This window comes from Balaenoptera musculus, chromosome 20 (assembly GCF_009873245.2).
Source record: "Balaenoptera musculus isolate JJ_BM4_2016_0621 chromosome 20, mBalMus1.pri.v3, whole genome shotgun sequence".
Taxonomy (NCBI): Eukaryota; Metazoa; Chordata; class Mammalia; order Artiodactyla; family Balaenopteridae; genus Balaenoptera; species Balaenoptera musculus.
This window is the reverse complement of record NC_045804.1, coordinates 51,315,398-51,333,189: the sequence shown is the minus strand read 5'-3', so window position 1 is coordinate 51,333,189 and position 17,792 is coordinate 51,315,398. Positions and strand designations below refer to the sequence as shown.

General features: G+C 59.6%; 1 protein-coding gene and 2 non-coding genes across 9 annotated transcripts; all 3 read left to right on the top strand.

Moving 5' to 3' along the window:
• Positions 1-1,116: 1,116 nt before the first annotated feature.
• On the top strand, positions 1,117-16,033 carry PER1 (period circadian regulator 1). 7 transcript variants are annotated; one of them, XM_036836761.1, is made up of 23 exons: positions 1,117-1,234; positions 6,618-7,034; positions 7,152-7,250; positions 7,338-7,492; positions 7,593-7,714; positions 7,806-8,007; positions 8,161-8,212; positions 8,354-8,496; positions 8,879-8,957; positions 9,035-9,141; positions 9,322-9,475; positions 9,550-9,658; positions 9,747-9,878; positions 10,108-10,213; positions 10,313-10,484; positions 10,577-10,707; positions 10,850-11,029; positions 11,667-11,900; positions 12,755-13,320; positions 13,754-13,928; positions 14,116-14,305; positions 14,645-14,795; positions 15,206-16,033. In XM_036836761.1, exons 2-23 carry the CDS (start codon positions 6,760-6,762, stop codon positions 15,479-15,481), a joined length of 3,810 nt encoding a protein of 1,269 aa, XP_036692656.1. In that variant the 5' UTR covers positions 1,117-1,234; positions 6,618-6,759; the 3' UTR covers positions 15,482-16,033. The 7 variants fall into 7 exon arrangements, with proteins under 7 accessions (XP_036692656.1, XP_036692655.1, XP_036692658.1 ...); XM_036836760.1 differs by lacking the exon at positions 1,117-1,234 and adding an exon at positions 1,284-1,596; XM_036836763.1 differs by lacking the exon at positions 1,117-1,234 and adding an exon at positions 4,967-5,065 and having other exon boundaries at positions 10,319-10,484.
• Positions 16,034-16,450: 417 nt separating this feature from the next.
• TRNAT-AGU lies at positions 16,451-16,524 on the top strand. Its single transcript has one exon. It is a non-coding gene; the product is annotated as a tRNA-Thr (tRNA).
• A 421-nt stretch (positions 16,525-16,945) lies between these two features.
• Positions 16,946-17,027, top strand: TRNAS-CGA. Its single transcript has one exon. It is a non-coding gene; the product is annotated as a tRNA-Ser (tRNA).
• The last annotated feature ends 765 nt before the right edge of the window (positions 17,028-17,792 follow it).

Here is a 17,792-nt window from a genome sequence, read left to right as displayed (position 1 = left end):
ACAGTGGGTGGCGAGTGCTAGGTGAGTTCTGGAGGGCCCACTTTTCTGGGCTGCAGCATGAGGATTCAGCAGCTTAGGAAACCTAAATAGTGTTTCCCAAACTTTTAGGCTCCTAAGAACTACCGGGAATGCTTTTAAAAATAGATTTTCAGGCCCCTTCCCCGGAGATTGATTCAGCAGTTGTAAAGGACCCAGGTGATTCTTACCATTAGGTATACAGTCATTATAATGTTCATCTCTCGTTGAGGGCTTACTATTTTCAAGACAGTGCTCAGGGCCTTTTTGTGCTTCATCTACTGAGTCCTTCACAGGTTTAGGGTTCCCGCAGGCCTTAGGACCCACCTTCTTTATCGTATCAGGGACCTGGGTTCAAATCTTGACCCCACTGGAGACTAGCGTGTTAATCCGGATACATTATGTAACCTTTCTGGATCTCAGTCTCATTTATGAGACGGTGGCAAGTAGATCAGCCGCCTCCTCTGGGTTTGTAAGAAGCGCATGGCCTGGCCCACAGAAAATATAATCTGGGAGGTGGCTATCATCTTCATCGTTACCACGCGGCACTGAGACCTGAAGAGCGCTTCACCGTAATGCTAGCAGCTTTCAGCTTCAGGGAGCTTCAGGAACCCAGGTCCGCGGTCCCAGCGCGGGGGCGCTCTTGTCACGCGCCTGACGGCTCACAAAGCGCCCTCACCAAAGCCACCACCCCTCACATCTGCGCCTGCGCAGACTCGGCCGTCCTGGGTTAGCGTGTCGTCAAGGAAAATCCCCAGCTTCTAGGTAAACAAGTTGCCGCGTGAGATCGCCCGCACGTGTCCTCTACAGCTCCGGGACCTCTCAGCCTATGAGAAAACTTGGAGGACTGGACTGGCGTCTGCGTCACCGATTTAGGCAGGTCGGGGGACGCTGCCACAGCCAATAAGAACCTCGGAGGTGGGTGTGGGCGTGGCTTTAGGTCAGCTTCCAATCAACGTGCTAGGGCGGCCCCTCCCGCACGTGTATCTGTCACTGCTGGTTGGCAAACTGACCAATGAGAAGATGAGGGAGGCGGGCGGCGCCAATGGTGGCAGTGCGGGGGCTGGGTGGCCGCACGCGGCGCGGGGCATGGGTCGGCGCCCTTCGGCCAATAAGCTTGAGGGGTGTGGCATCCTGGTCGGCGGGCGGGCCTGGAGAAGCGAATCCAAGTCTCCTTGATGCTAGTTGGGAAGAAATTGGACGGCGTGCGCGCTGAGCGGTAAGTGCTCAGGCGTGGAGGGTGAGGAGCGGCGGTCGGTATGGGTTTTTCCGCGGTGGTTCTGTAAGGAGGGGTGTTAATGCATTGCCGTGAGGGGGATCTTGCAAATGCGTGATCACCGCGGTGGGAGCTCTGATGGTTGCGCGGGAATAGGGGCTGCGAACTCAGCTCTAGAGAGAGGGGAGCGGGAATCCCTGACTTCAAATCCCTCAATGCCCTAAGGTCCCTGTACTCCTGACTGCCGCGGGGAGGGACTCAGAAGCCAGCGAACTGAGGGAGCTGAGAACCCTGCTCCCAGGGAGGTACGGGACAGGACCCCTGAGAGCCGGTGGGAGACGTTCCAGTGCGTGACTGCTGTTTGGGTAGGTGCCTTAAGCACTTGAAATAGGCAGGGGTTCTGAGGCTGGAGAGAGGTCCTGGTAGGGCAGTTGAGAGGGCACCAAAGGGGATACGGTGATTTGAAAAAGGGTGGGGTGATGATTTGTGTGACCCTGAGCTAGTCACATCAGGGCTCTGGATGTCTTTCTCATGTGTAAAGGGGAGGGGTTGGGACTCGGAGTCATCTTTGGGAGTAAACGTGGGGTAGCAACTGTCGGATCCTGAGAGGGAGGATGGATTTGTGCAGATTGGCTGTACACGTGTCTTCCTGAGCCCCTGGAGGTGAGGAGGCACCAACAGGGTGCTCTGGTATCTGTCTGTACAAGCAACCAGGCCTGTGGTAAAGTGACCTGCGGTAAGGTGGAAGAGTGAGGAAGTGGGGTTCCTAGGAAATCACTGGGGCTGGTGGCTGCTAGGGTGATCTCAAGGACTTTGTGAGCATGTGAAAACTGGGACTGTGATGATTTGAAGTGTGTGGAGAGTGCAAACTGAATGTCCCAGAGTAGAGGAGAGGTTGGATGGAGTCTGTGTTTTAGGCACCAAACTTAGAATTGGCTGAGTGTTTGAGAGGCCCAGGTTCCCAGAGCTGGTAACACCTCACAGGTTCCTGAAGGGTAAGAAACCAGAATGACAAGCCATTATCAGAGCTCAGATTTGAACCCTGGGTCCCATTTGTTAAGAGCCTGAGAACTGATTATGAGGCATTTTAGGCAAGTTTGGTAATTTCTGAGCCTTAGTTGGTCCTTGTGGAATGGGGATAATGATACCCATCTCACAGGATTGTTCTGAAGATTAAATAAGATAATGTATGTAAAGTGCTCAGCGCAATGCCTGGGTCATGTTTTTAATTTTTTTTTTTTAGGTAAAACAAAATTGTTATAGGGTGACAAAAGAACAGTGACAGGGTGTAACATTTATGTGAATGCTGTGGTTGGGAACTATTCTCACATTCTTAAGTTGTTTTGAAAATTTTGGTGACCCCCGCCCCATTTCCCTCTTCCTGGTTCTTGTCTTGAGGCACCAGCCCCAAACCTTCATTCCTCCCTTTTATCCCTCTCCCAAGATCCAGGCCCCAGGCTGGGCCATTTGCTCTTTCCCAGTTCGAGTTCCTCATCCTAGACCCATTCTCCTCCCTATCCCTCCTCCCTGTCTCTGCTACCATAGTAACAAGAGATTCAGGCTCTGAAGGGGGCCTCAGGGAAGGAACAAAGGTCTCTTGCAGAACCTGGCCTCCAACTTCCCCGCCCTGGCTTTGGGATTGGGCCAGCAGATGTGTACAGTCTGGGAGAGGGGGAAAGCCAATGCCAGGAGCTGTAGGAGCAAGCCAAGGGGAGGGCGGATGCGAGTCTGGAGAAAAGAGCCAGGCGTGGGGGCGGGGGAGGGGGGGACCCCTTCCTCCTAATCCTCTCTCCAGGAATCCCTGGCTTTGGGACAGGACGACTGTCGTTGGGTTGGGGGGAGGCGCCCAGGCTGGGTGCATGTCCTGGGCTACCAGCCAAAAGAACATGATGTTCCCAAGTTCGCTGGCCGCCGCCCTCTCGGGCTGGCCGCCTCCCAAACCGCTGCCTCTCCAGCCTCCCTGCCCCACATTCCCCGGCTGCCCCGCCCCGCCCCCTTCCTCCGCTTTGACGTCACCGCCGCCTCCCGCCCCCTCTCCTCCATTGACGGCAGCAGGGTCTGGTTACTGTGGGGACCGTGAGGCAGGATCCTGGTTAGGGCCTTGAGAGCTGCTGGAGCGCTGGACCCTTTTGTCTACGCAAAAGAAAAATATGGAGGTGGAGGTGGAGGTGGAGGTGGAGGTGGAGGTGGAGAGCAAGGATCGCCTCTGTCGGGGGAGATCACATCTAGAGCCCTAAGGAATGCTGAGGAAGAAGAAAAAGGATGTTTCCAGAGAAGAGGTGTCTGAAAAGGAGACAAGGGACTGGGCCACAGTATATGAGTTGGGGGGACATTTTCAAGGAGAGAAGACTGAGAATCCAGGCTCCTGAATCCTTTATTTCCTGTGTTTTCTTGCTTTGGTTTTTCTGGGTTATTCTGTAAGCTTTTCCACAGAGCCCTGCCCCTGCCCACCCCCCCATGGGGAACACAATTGTTAAGGAAAGCTTAGGCCACGTGACAGTGAGGGGTGTGCACCCACGCTGATTACGTCAGCATCAGCCTCTTCACTTGCCACCCACGTTTCCAGGGAGCCCTGAGAGGAACTACACATCAGTCTTGGATGGAGGGGGTCTGTGTAACTGCAGCTCTTTGCGGCCCAAGCTGGCACTTTATTCCCCCAAATTAGGACTCAGTGTTCTGCTTCTGGCCTCTTAAAAAAAAAAATGTAATTTCCAGCTCCTTCTCTATTACTGAGGCCCCTCCCCCTCCCCTAGCTCTAGTTATAAAGTCACCATGTTTATGATCACCTACTGTGTGTCAGCTTCTCTCCTGGGGGCTGCGGAATACAGTTAAGAGACAGATGATGAGGTCCTTGGCTTTCTCTTCTCCTTGCGGTGGGGACCTGAAGCCCTTGCCACCCCACCTTTCTCTGTCTAAGGTCTCTTCTCTCAGCCACCCCTTTGTTCCCCTGCAGCCCTGGCTGCCTGGCCCCTACTTTTGGGGCAGCCGTAACTGGGCGGCTGCATCCTCAGGAGAGAAGCACTAGTCACCACGTAGGTTGCCCAGTGACCTTTTCTCTGATTGGCCATGGAAACACCTGCCATTGTTTCCCTTCACAGCTCCTGTTGGCTCTGGCTGCCCCTTCTATTGTTTGCATCCTTCCCCCCACTCCACCCCCTCCTCAGATGTGGACCCTCGATTACCCTCCTCCTAGCTGTCCACAGGATTTGAAGTGTCAGAGGAAGGGATTGGGTAAAATGGCTTTATTGTGTTGACAAGGCTGGGGAGGGGAACTTAGGAAAGGCCAAGCTGGGTTTTCTGTGCATCTCCTCCCAGGGACCAGCTGTCTCATCCAGCTTGGCCCACCTCCTAAGGTCTGCATTCTTTCTGCCCACCCCTGGCAAGGCCAGGGTGTCCCGTTGTGCAAGGCTGGTGAGTTCAGGAAGTAGAGCTCTCTTAAATACCTACTGTGGCCCTGGTATTTTCGTTGAAGAGGGACAGCTTACCTCCCCTCCCTTCCCCTCCCCTCCCTTCCATTATTTACTGTACAAGGCGTCCCGCGCCCATTGGCTGGGCTGTGGTGTCTGGGGCCCTTCAGCCCAGCGCCAGCACCCAGATCCACGTGCGCCCGTGTGTGTGACACAGCCCTGACCTCAGTGGGGGCCAGTAGCCAATCAGGCGCCGGGACGAGATCCCCAGCCAATTGGGGGCGGGGCCTGCGGCTCTGCCGGCAGGAGGCCAATGAGGGGCAGCGCCTGGCGTTATGCAACCCGCCTCCTGGCCCCGCGGAGCTTGCACTCGGCTGCGGGCTGCAACGGCGGCGGGCAGGCGGCCGGAGGGCACTCGCGCGGCCAGGTAAGCATCTCCGCGGCCACCCCAGGGGCCGGTCTTCGGCCCGGAGCCGGACTGCCGCCACTTCCAGCCTGATGGGCCGCTTTCGACCCGGGCGCTCAGATGGCACACCAATAATCCGCCTTCCTTGCCGTTGTCCACCCCCTCCCTGTCCCCGGGGACCTAGGTATTCCTCACAATCCTGCACTGGGCGTCCGCACTCCTGACCTGCCTACCTTACCTCCAGCTTTGCCCCCAGCTCCCAGCTGCCCCGGCCCCACACCTGACCCTCATCAGGCATGCCCCCTGCTGCCTTTGTCACTCGGGGGGCCCCGGTTTTGCCCCAGCACCAGGACCCCTTCGGGCTTTCCGCGCTTCCCGCGCTCCCTCCTCCAGTCCCTGGCCTCGCGCCGGCTGTGATGTCAGCCCGGTTCAAACTGGAACATCTCGTTCCCGGTGCTAGTTCCTGCTGTTGGCCACAGCCTTCCCTTTCCTCCTGAAGCTCAGAAAATGCTCTGAGGTTGGGGGTGTGGTTGGAGGGAGAGTAAGGGAACAGCCGTCTGCTGGTCTTTGTCCGTCCCTTGGTCAGAGCAGAGTGTGTCTGCTTCGGATGGGTGTGTGTGGGGGGGGGTGGCGGTGGTGGCGAGTGTATAGAAAAGTAGGGGACCGAAGAGAGAGGATTCCTGGGTTCCTGACAATGGGAGGCCTCGGTCCTGGGGGTCGGGAGAAGGTGCAGGGGCCAGAGGAGGAAAGGCTGTGTTGCCTTGACTAGAATGATTGGGATCCTGGCGAGCGCCAGTCTAGGGGCTTTTGCGCGGAGGGCGGTGGTGGTTGTGTTTTGCCCTGGGGAGCAAGGCCAGCCTCTGAAACCCCGATGGCTGCCCCTCTTCCTACGGCCACTCGGCCCTCCGGGGACTGGGGATCTATTAGAGGTGGGCGACCCCTGGTCGCGCTTGCAAGTGCGGGAGTGTGTCGTTTCCCCGCTTCCGCCGAGAAATGGGGGAGGGGTCGCCCCCCCCCCCGCCCTCTTGCGGGCCCTCCAGCAACCGCTGAGCTCACCCTCTGACGTCGGTTTCCCTGGCGACCGCAGTGGCGGCGGAAGCGCGCGGTGGGGCCGCGCACGTCCGCGCGCATGTGCGGCGGAGGTGGCACCGCCCCCGGATAAAATTAGCCCGGAGGCCTAAATATAGAAGGCGGCAGGCTCGCCCCCTGCTCCGAGGCCTTGGAGTTCCAGGCGGAGTGGGGCCCTGCTGGCAATTTGGGGATGTGAAGTATCCAGGCTGTGGCTCACAGCTGAAGTTCTTTCTAGACGACCGCTTAGGTGCTACCTCCCCAGGCCACGCTGGCAGGGGATGTGGGGGAAGGACCAAGAGAGGCCCCTTCCCACCTGCAGCCCCGCGACCCCTCCCCCCGCCCCCCGCTCCGTACGCGGACAGGAAACAGAAATTGCTTAGGCTCCATATTGGAAGCCTGGGTCTCAGGAGCGTGGGGGCCTGAAAGGGAGGGGCTGAATGAAACCGGCAGGTGTTGTGAATTTACAGCCCAGGTTTTTCTCCTTCTTGGTCTCTGTTTTCAGGCGCTGGCTGTGATCAAACTTCTCAGCTCTCTGAGGCTTGAGTCTCCCACCTCACTCCCCTGGCCAGGCCTCCCGGCCCCCTCGTGCCTCTCTGGTGGCCTCTCCGCCTTCCCTGTTCTCCTGCCCTCCCCATGGCCCAGACATGAGCGGCCCCCTCGAAGGGGCTGATGGGGGAGGGGACCCCAGGCCGGGGGAATCCTTTTGTCCTGGAGGGGCTCCATCCCCTGGGCCTCCACAGCATCGACCTTGTTCTGGCCCCAGCCTGGCTGACGACACGGATGCCAACAGCAATGGCTCCAGCGGCAATGAGTCCAATGGACCGGAGTCCAGGGGTGCATCTCAGCGGAGCTCACATAGCTCCTCCTCCGGCAATGGCAAGGACTCGGCCCTGCTGGACACCACTGAAAGCAGCAAGAGGTGTGTTTGGATGGGTTGCAGGTGCTAGGAGTGGTCTTTTGAGCAGACTGAGCTGGGAGACAGGCCCGTGCTGCTGGCCACTTTCTTCTCATCTTGGGTCTGTTGCTTCTCCCCTAGCACAAACTCTCAGAGCCCATCCCCACCCAGCAGTTCCATCGCCTACAGCCTACTGAGTGCCAGCTCAGAGCAGGACAACCCGTCTACCAGTGGCTGCAGGTTCGTGAGGTGAGGGCTGGGGGAGAGGGTTGGGGGCCACGCTGGGGGCTAATGCCTGTACCCGCCCCCTCCCTGTGGGCCCTGCAGCAGTGAACAGTCTGCCCGGGCAAGGACCCAGAAAGAACTCATGACGGCGCTGCGGGAGCTCAAGCTTCGGCTGCCACCAGAGCGCAGGGGCAAGGGCCGCTCTGGGACCCTGGCCACGCTGCAGTACGCACTGGCCTGTGTCAAGCAGGTGCAAGGTGAGTGAGTGGTGCTTCCTGGGCGGGCAACGGTCAGGTCCTGGGCTACTACCATGGGGGCAGTCTCCTCACTAAGTGTGCCGCTGCCCGCACCCTGCAGCCAACCAGGAATGCTACCAGCAGTGGAGCCTGGAGGAGGGCGAGCCTTGTGCCATGGACATGTCCACCTACACCCTGGAGGAACTGGAGCACATCACGTCTGAGTACACGCTTCGCAACCAGGTCAGCGCGGCCCAGCCTCTGTATCCCGACGCACCCCCAGCCCCACTCCCACAGCTCCTGAACCTGCTCTTGTCTTTGCTTTCTCGCCTAGGATACCTTCTCCGTGGCTGTCTCCTTCCTGACAGGCCGCATCGTCTACATTTCTGAGCAGGCAGGTATCCTGCTGCACTGCAAGCAGGATGTGTTCCGCGGTGCCCGCTTCTCAGAGCTCCTGGCTCCCCAGGATGTGGGCGTCTTCTATGGTTCCACTGCCCCATCTCGCCTGCCCACCTGGGGCACAGGGGCCTCGGCAGGTGAGGTCCCCAAGTGCTTGGGGGGAGGGATGAGCAGTCCCAGGAAACACCTACCACGAGGGGCCAGGGGCCCCAGGGTTTTCCTTGCTGGGTTCTTCTCAACCCAGGGAGGGGATGGGGAGCTGTGCTCACTGCTCTCCTGGTCTGTCTCAGGTTCAGGCCTCAAGGACTTCACCCAGGAGAAGTCTGTCTTCTGCCGTATCAGGTTGGCAGGGGACGTGGGAGCAGACCCCTTGCACCTTCCACACCCCCTGTCTTTCTTTGCTGTGTGGCCCTTGACCTTGAGGTGGGGGGGTGGGTGGCTCTTCACTGACAGTCCCTAATGCCTCTTTCTTTTCCTGGCTAGAGGGGGTCCTGACCGAGATCCAGGGCCTAGGTACCAGCCCTTCCGCCTAACCCCATATGTGACCAAGATCCGGGTCTCTGATGGGGCCCCTGCACAGCCGTGCTGCCTGCTGATCGCAGAGCGCATCCACTCTGGTTATGAAGGTGGGCGGGCCAGGGGCCTGACCTGGTTGGGGTAGGAGGAAGGGGGCCTTCTCTAGGCTGGGGGTGAGGCAGGACAGGAGTGTGGAAGACAGTTTTGGAACACAGAAGGTATTGTTAGAATGAGGGTTTGAACGCCCCTTTAGAGGTAGAGTTGGATGAGAGTCCTAAGCTAGGAGAAGGCAAAGGAGAGTACCTTGGTTTTCAGTTTCATTATTGGCGTGGGGCACAAAAGTTGTCCAGACCATCTTTGTAGGCTAGAGGGCCCAGGGCAGAGCTGTGGAGAGAATTGTCTGCCAGCCAGCCTGGGCCTGAGGCAGCATGGAGGGCTGAGGAGCTGGACCATTCTGGATGAAATCCAATGGCCACGCTTTCTGTGCCTCAGCTCCCCGGATTCCCCCCGACAAGAGGATCTTCACTACGAGGCACACGCCCAGCTGCCTCTTCCAGGATGTGGATGAAAGGTGAGGTCAGGACTTGGAGGAAAAGGAGGTGTCCAGGGCCGAGGCTTTGGCCATTCTGATGCCTCCTGTCATTTCAGGGCCGCCCCGTTGCTGGGCTACCTCCCCCAGGACCTCCTGGGGGCCCCAGTGCTCCTTTTCCTGCATCCCGAGGACCGACCCCTCATGCTGGCCATCCACAAGAAGAGTGAGTTCCTTTCATCCTGTGTGCCCTTCTGGCTGTCTCACGGGCTTCCTAACAGCTGCCCTTGTGGTTGTGTCTTTCAGCGCCTTGGTCTCTTGGATTTTGGGGTGGGGGGGAGGGCTCCACCACCTTACTTTAGCTCTCCTTCCCACTGACCCGCACCTCATTTCCCACTCTCTTCAGTCCTGCAGCTGGCTGGCCAGCCCTTTGACCACTCCCCTATCCGCTTCTGTGCCCGGAACGGGGAGTACGTCACCATGGACACCAGCTGGGCTGGCTTCGTGCACCCCTGGAGCCGCAAGGTGGCCTTTGTGTTGGGCCGCCACAAAGTACGCACGTAAGTGGGTGGTGCCCTGGAGGGCGGGCCAGTGTGGAGGGGGCAGGGCTCAGCTCATCCTTCCCACCCCGCAGGGCGCCCCTGAATGAAGACGTGTTCACTCCCCCAGTCCCCAGCCCCGCTCTCTCCCTGGACCCTGATATCCAGGAGCTCTCTGAGCAGATCCACCGGCTGCTGTTACAGGTGAGAGTTGAGGGGAGGGGGCTTGGGAATGAGGAAGGCGTGTGGAGCAGGGCCGTGGACATCTGACCTGTCGCTCTCCCTGCCTCAGCCTGTGCACAGCCCCAGCCCCACGGGGTTCTGTGGAGTCGGCCCGGTGACTTCCCCAGGCCCTCTCCTCAGCCCTGGCTCCTCCAGTGCCAGCAACGGGGGTGACGCCGAGGGACCTGGGCCTCCTGCGCCGGTGAGTACCTCTCTGCCACTTCACCCCTTTAGTCCCCCGTCCCCTTGTTCTCAGAGTCAGCACTGCCAAGCCCAGAGGAGCCTCGTCCACCTCCTTTTCTTTCTCGTCCTGCTCTCATCTCTCATCGTGATCTCCGCGCCTCCCCACTGGGGCCTTCTTCTTGCGCTAAGCCCTGGGCTCCCCAGGCTGGCCACGCCCCCCCAATGCTGCCCACTGCCCTGCCCCACAGGTGACCTTCCAGCAGATCTGTAAGGATGTGCACCTGGTGAAGCATCAGGGGCAGCAGCTTTTTATTGAGTCCCGGGCCCGGCCTCTGCCCCAGCCCCGCGTCCCTGGTGAGTTGGTGAGGGTGTGGGTGAGGAGTGAGGCCTGGGGCGGGGCGGGTCCCATGACCTTCAGCCCAACCCAGAGGAGCTTTTCTCTCCTCGGCCCAGCTACAGGCACATTCAAGGCCAAGACCCTTCCCTGCCAATCCGCAGACCCAGAGTTGGAGGTGGCACCTGCTCCAATCCAGGCCCCACTAGCCTTGGCTCCTGAGGAGGCTGAGCGGAAAGAAGCCTCCAGTTGCTCCTACCAGCAGATCAACTGCCTGGACAGCATCCTCCGGTAAGGCCATCCTGGCCCCTTCTCCCGCTTGGGCCCCGGCCCCGCCCCGCCCCACCCAGGCACTGCCCTCACATCCTCTGGTGCTTCCTCAGATACCTGGAGAGCTGCAACCTCCCCAGCACGACCAAGCGCAAATGCACCTCCTCCTCCTCCTGCACCACCTCCTCGGCCTCCGACGAGGACAGGCAGCGGGCGGGCGTGGTCTCTGTGGGGGCCGAGAAAGGTGAAGAGCCAGGCCGCCCTGCCCCCACCACCCCGTCCTCTGTTCCTGCGTCTACATTTCTGTCTTTGGGGCCCCACCTCACTCTGTCCCGTCCCCCCCAGCCTCCCAGCGGGGCGGTAACTGGCACCATCTCTCCGTACAGATCCATCGGCAGTGCTGTCTGGGGAGGGGGCCGCCCCTCTGAAGGAGCCGGTGGTGGGAGGAGGTGCCCTGAGCCCGCTCGCCCTGGCCAATAAGGCGGAGAGCGTGGTGTCCGTCACCAGTCAGTGTAGCTTCAGCTCCACCATCGTCCATGTGGGAGACAAGAAGCCCCCGGAATCGGGTACGGGCGTGGCTGAGGGGGGCGGTGCCCGGGCTCCATCTGGTCCCCCAGCCAGCGTCCCACCCCCACCCCCCACCTGCCTTCTCCCGCCCTCTGGTTCCTGCTGGAGAGAAGGAGCCCCCGTCTTAGCTCAGGGCTGCCGCTTCTTGCTCTACCCCCACCCGCCAGCCTCTGCCGCCTTGTCTGTCCCTCATCCTGCTTCCTGTGTTCTCACTGTCAGTTCACACACAAAGTCTGGGGTGTAGTTCAACCTGAGGTGCTGCCCACAGAGGGTCTGAGGCAGGGACTGTTGAAAAGCCCTGAAGGGTCTTCGGGCATTGACCTGGAAAACGAGGGAGGGAAGTGCGAGGTGTGGGCTTCCCTTCCAAGGAAAGTCACGGGGGTGTCATCCTAGGGTAGTGCCACTGGCGGGGACTGAGTATCTTTTCTTACCCTGGGACGGCTTTACACGGGGAAGAAGGCCCAGAGCCAGTTCTCAGTGGGGAGGCGGCCAAGAGATGCAGGGGAGGCCCAGGCTTGGCCACAGGGCAGAGGCCAGGGTTTTGGCTAAGCTGCTGGACATGGAGGGTGCCGTGTGGTGTGGGTGGTGCTATCGCTTAAGGTGATTCTGACCTTTCCCCTGTCTCATCTTCCTCAGACATCATCATGATGGAGGACCTGCCTGGCCCGCCTCCCGGCCCAGCTCCCAGCCCAGTCCCCAGCCCCACGGTGGCCCCTGACCCAGCCGCAGGTGCCTACCGGCCAGTGGGCCTGACCAAGGCTGTGCTGTCCCTGCACACCCAGAAGGAGGAGCAGGCCTTCCTCAGCCGTTTCCGCGACCTCGGCAGGCTGCGTGGACTTGACGGCTCCTCCACCGGCCCCTCGGCCCCCGGTGAGCCGGGTAGCCACCTGGGACGTCCCTGAGCCTGCCTGCGGCCCGGTCTAGGACCAGACTGTCGGGGGAGGGCTTCTTGAGGGAGGTCCTTGTGCTCCAGGGACCCAGGCTGCTGCCACCTCCGCCACCAGGGCCCTGCTTAGGGACGGGCCCTCGCTAGCTCCTCCCCAGCGGGCGGGGGTCCAGGCTGCCGCCAGAGGAGGGCAGCACTGAGACGGGCAGGCAGAGGCGCTCTGCTCCAGGTAAGCCACTCCAGGCCCCGTCTGGGGGCAGGGGCAGGAAGCGAGCCCACTCAGGACTCAGTTGCCGCTGACTGGGAGATCTGTGTGGACCGGCAGGGAGAACTGGGACGACTTCGGGTGGGGGCAGGGCTTCAAGGGCAGATGGAGGCCCCCTGCAGGCGGGCACAGGGCTCGGGACTGGGCTTTCCCGCCCTCCTTGGCTCCATCGTGAGCCACGCGGAGCACGGCCCCACTGGCAGGAGGGTCGCCCAGGCTGGCAGTGGCTGCTGGAGTTTGGTGGCTGGACCGGAGCCACCTGCCCGCTCGTCCACGACCTCGCCTGCCTCCTGTCCACCAGCAGGCCTGGGTCTTCTGCACACCCCCAGCTCCCCGCCTCGTGTAACCTCTCCTTCCCCGGCCGCTTTGTCAGTGAATCCCGCGTCCCTGTGACTCTTCCCTGAAGGTCCCCCCACCTCCCCAGCATCCCCTCTGTTAACGTGTGGGCCAGGGAGCCAGACTTTCTGGGTCCTTCGCCTACCCTCTCCCTGGTCCGAGTGGCAGGGCAGCCGGGGTGGCAGGGGTGCTAACCCCCAGGTCGAGGGCCTTGCTCACCCTAGTCTCTCCCCTCAGGCTGCCGCCACGGCACCGCAGCCCCCGGCCGCCGCCACCACTGCCGATCCAAAGCCAAGCGCTCCCGCCAGCACCCGACCCCGCAGGCCGAAGCCCCCTGCCACGTCTCCCACCCGTCGCCTGTGCTATCCTCTGCCCCCTGGCCCCCACCACCAGCCACGCCGCCCTTCCCGGCTGTGGTCCAGTCTTGCCCCCTCCCCGCGTTCTCCCCGAGAGGAGGCCCCCAGCCTCTCCCGCCTGCACCCACATCTGTGTCTCCTGCAGCTTTCCCTGCCCCGCTGGTGACCCCAGTGGTGGCCTTGGTGCTCCCTAACTATCTGTTCCCTGCCCCACCCACCTACCCCTGTGGGGTACCCCAGACCCCCGCCTCCCACTCCCCTTCTCCGTCCCTGCCCCTGCCGCCCCCCAGCCCTCCCCGCCGCCCCGACTCTCCGCTCTTCAACTCGAGATGCAGCTCCCCGCTCCAGCTAAATCTGCTGCAGCTTGAGGAGCCCCCCCGTGTCGAGGGGAGTAGTGCTGGGCGCCCCCCTCCCAGTGAGGAGACTGCTGACCCAGCGGCCAGACTGGTGAGCACTGAGGCCCGCCCCCATCCTCTTACGGCCCCCACGCGGCCCTCTCCCCCCGTTCCTCCCGTTAGGCTTCCTCCTGCCCGCTGCCCACCTGGCGTCCCCAGAGGGTGGTGTCGTGGGGTGGGCGGCCCCAGCTGCGTTTCTGAATGAGGCAGAAATCAGCTGCCTCATCTATGAAGTGGGGACAGGCCTGTGTCTGACAGGTGGTGAGGACATCCCAATAACTTCTGAGAGTGCATCTGCCACTTGGAAAGGGTCCAGCGTCACGGCTCTACTCTTCGACAGCTCTGTTGTCACTCAGCCTGGGCCCACTGTCATGGAGTGGGAAGAGGCCGCTTGGGTTGGGTGTGCCCCCAGCCAGAGGCAGCAGTTGAAGGGAAGCCTAGGTGCTGATCCCTTAATCCCTCCCCGTCCCCCTCCCCTCCCCCAGGTGGAGATAACTGAGTCCTCCAACCAGGATGCGCTCTCGGGCTCCAGCGACCTGCTGGAGTTGCTGCTGCAGGAGGACTCGCGCTCTGGCACCAGCTCTGCTGCCTCGGGCTCCTTGGGCTCTGGGTCTGGTTCAGGCTCCCATGAGGGGAGCAGCACCTCAGCCAGCGTCACGCGTGAGTGCCCCGCCTCCCACAACCCCTCCCGGGGTAGGACAGGGTCTGGGGGGTTGGGAGGCCAGGCCCCACTTTGGCCGAGCAGCCTGGGCCCCTGCCCTGCTTCCTAAGGCCAGTGGGCTTGAGCGAGGCCTGGTGGAGCGCCGGTCGGCCTGACTCTGTTGGCTGCCCGCCCCTCACTCTACAGGCAGCTGTCAGAGCAGCCACACGAGCAAGTACTTCGGCAGCATCGATTCTTCCGAGGCTGAGGCTGGGGCTGCCCATGCCAGGGCTGAGCCCGGGGACCAGGTCATTAAGTACGTGCTCCAGGATCCCATCTGGCTGCTCATGGCCAATGCTGACCAGCATGTCATGATGACCTATCAGGTGCCCTCCAGGTGAGGACTTTCAGGGACCTCCTCTGCCTCTTTTTCAGAGGAGTGGGGAGGCTGGCGGCCCACCCTCACTCTGCAGCTAACTTGGGGTTTTCTTTCTGGGCCTGGCTCTGCCCTGGGGCTTTCCTGTTCTGCCCCCTGCCCCTTGGAGCCCCATCATTAGTCAGGCTGAGGGCAGCTTACCTGGTCTTGGAAGGCCTGAGTTCCCGGAGCACCGGTTCAGGGGAGGAGCATGAGGCAGTGAGTGGGGAGCTGGGGAGTTGAGGTAAAGGAAAAATGCCAGCCTCGTGGGCCCTGGCCCCAGCTCCCATTCTCTGCCTCCTGAACCCCTTCCCGGAGCAGGGACATGGCCTCTGTGCTGAAGCAGGACCGGGAGCGGCTCCGGGCCATGCAGAAGCAGCAGCCTCGGTTCTCGGAGGACCAGCGGAGGGAACTGGGTGCTGTGCACTCCTGGGTCCGGAAGGGTCAACTGCCTCGGGCCCTTGATGTGATGGTGAGAAGGGAAGTCTGGGCCAGGAGGGAGAAGAAAGAATTGAGCTCAAGTTGAAAGGGTAGAGGCTAAGGGTTGATCCCCTCATTGTTCCTTGGATCATTAATTCTGAAGGATGTTAATTCCACTAAGTTTGCTGCTGGGTTATTTAGTGTTAAACCCCATGTGTTTTTGTAGACCTTTTCTTGGCCAGTCTTATGCTAATGTATATTGTGATTGTCCCATAGTGGGGTCTGGATACAGGGTACAATGCATTTTCCAATCTTGTTGACCCCATGCGCATCCGTGTGGATTAATGTTTCTTGGGCGTACATTTTGGGAAGTACTCTCGAGTTGGGGAACAAAGGGAGCTGGGGTGGCAGGTCAGCAGTGAGAACTCTGCCTGACTCACTCATATCCTTTCTTTCTCCAAGGCCTGTGTGGACTGCGGTAGCAGCACCCAAGACCCTGGCCACCCTGATGACCCACTCTTCTCGGAAATGGATGGACTGGGGCTGGAGCCCATGGAGGAGGGTGGAGGCGAGGGGGGTGGCGGTGGTGGTGAGGGTGAGGGTGAGGGTGGTGATGAGGCCCAGGCCCAAGCTGGGGCCACGGTCTCAAGCTCTCAGGACGTGGCCATGGAGGAGGAGGAACAAGGTGGGAGCTCATCCAGTCTAGCCTTACCTGCTGCAGAAAATGGCACCAGCTAGACTACATTTGGGGCCACCTCCGGGAATGCATGAGAAGCTTCCTTCTCCCATGTCCCAACTCGAAGAACTCCGATGTGGCTGGACCAACCAATAGAAAACTGTCCCGGCTTCTCCCGCTGTAGCGGGGGTGGGACCTACCCCCCACCAGCAGCAGGATCCAGGGGCTGCCCCTGGCCTCTTAGAGAACAGAGGGTGGCGCTCTTCAGCCCAGCCCAGAGAAGCCGCACCTCCCCTCCCTGCTGAGGAGTCGTTCCTTCCCCTGGACAGGGTTGCTGACAAGCTGCTGAAGTGGTTCTCCAAGCCCCAGCCGAGCCAGAGTCCCTGTCCCTGAGGGTTGGGGCTGCGTTTATTTATTGGGGGAGCCAGCCCTCTGAGGCCCAAGCAGGACCCAGTGGTCCAGACCCCTAGCTGCTCCGGGGTGGGGGAGGTTGGTGGACCGTGGAGTCCCTGGTGCTGCCCCTCAGGTGGGACCCAGGTGTTCTCAGCTGTACCCTCTACCGATGACATTTGTGTTTTTGATATTGTGTCTGTTATTTTTTAATATAAAAAGAAAAAAAATACCAGGACTTTGTGGAATGAACTTTGCGGGTTGGGTTAGGGGAGCTCTTTGTGGGGAGGTGTGGCGCCCCGCTTTCCGGAAGGTTGTAGTGAGAGTGAGCCATTCCCTCCCGTGAGGACCTGCATCCCTCTTCTCCCCACACCCTTTCTCGCTGAGAAAGCAGGTCAGTCTAGGTGGCTAAGGGACGGGGAGCCACGCACCCATTTATAGTCAAGTTGGTCCCCAACGGTGTGGGAGAGAGGGAGGTGATGCAGAGTATTAACCCTCAGGCTCAGAACTTGGGAAAGAAAGGGGGAACCTTGTAAAGGATGAGTCACTGAAGACCCGTGGCAACCATTATTTCGGTCGTCTCTCGGTTAGTGACCCTCAGGAACAGCTGATCAATATCTAGACTCAACAACCCACCCATCGGCGCCGTGGCTTAGCTGGTTAAAGCGCCTGTCTAGTAAACAGGAGATCCTGGGTTCGAATCCCAGCGGTGCCTGGGATAGTCGACTGTAGTATATTATTGCTGCGAAGGGGACACATCCCCAGATTTTGAGAGGGGGCCTCTCTGTTGTACATATCGAAGGATTATTCTTCTTACCATCCATCCCGTTGCTATTTGAGACTCCCTCCCTGTGCACTTTTAGTGCTAATTTGGAGGCTCACGCCAGCTGTCATGAACCAGGGTGTAGCGGCATCCCTTTGTCTGCCTTCAGCGGGGTGGGAACGTGGACTCAGGTTTGGTTGGGCCCATTTTGTACTGTGGCTCGGGGCAGGGAGAGAGAACTAGAAATTCGCCGCTTCCGTAGGGCCGCTGCCTCACAGGCGCACGCGCACTGACACATCAAGACAGACAGTGCTCGCGAGAGGCGGGCGTGTTGATAGGCAGCTATAGTTGCGCAGGCTCAAGGCCGCACGCAGCTGTGATGGCCGAGTGGTTAAGGCGTTGGACTCGAAATCCAATGGGGTCTCCCCGCGCAGGTTCGAATCCTGCTCACAGCGTCAGTAGTTTTGGGAACGGATACTACTGCCACCTCCGGTGAAGAAAACAACTTGTTTTTCCAGTGCTGTCTTCCTTTGGAGCAGATCCCACTTTTATTCCAAGACTCAGGGACTCAGCCACCCAGGACCTGTCCACGAGCGCCCTCTTGCGGGCCTCAGATTCCTGCCTCTACTCCTCCTCCAAAGGTTATATCAAGCAACAAGCCGTTTTAACTGCCAATTTGAATTCATAACTCCAAACTCAGGTGTTTTCTCAGTGCTATTAGCAATCATATCACATTTCCCCATCCATTTCCCCTCCAACTCTCCTACACGACTCTTTCATTCCTTTTCACATCAAACCACGAATCCCTTCATCCTCCTTCAGCTTTACTTCCTGTTTCACAGTGTTAAAAAGGCATTCAGTAATCAAAACACTACGGTACTGGCACAAAAACAGACATATAGATCAATGGAACAGGATAAAAGCCCAGAAATAAACCCACTCACCTATGGTCAATTAATCTACAACAAAGGAGGCAAGAATATACAATGGAAAAAAGTCTCTTCAATAAGTGCTGCTGGGAAAACTGGACAGCTACATGTAAAAGAATGAAATTAGAACATTCTCTAACACCATATACAAAAATAAACTCAAAATGGATTAAAGACCTAAATGTAAGACCGGAGACTATAAGATTCCTAGAGGAAAACAGGGAAAACACTCTTGGACATAAATTGCAGCAATATCTTTTTGGATCCGTCCCCTAGAGTAATGGAAATAAA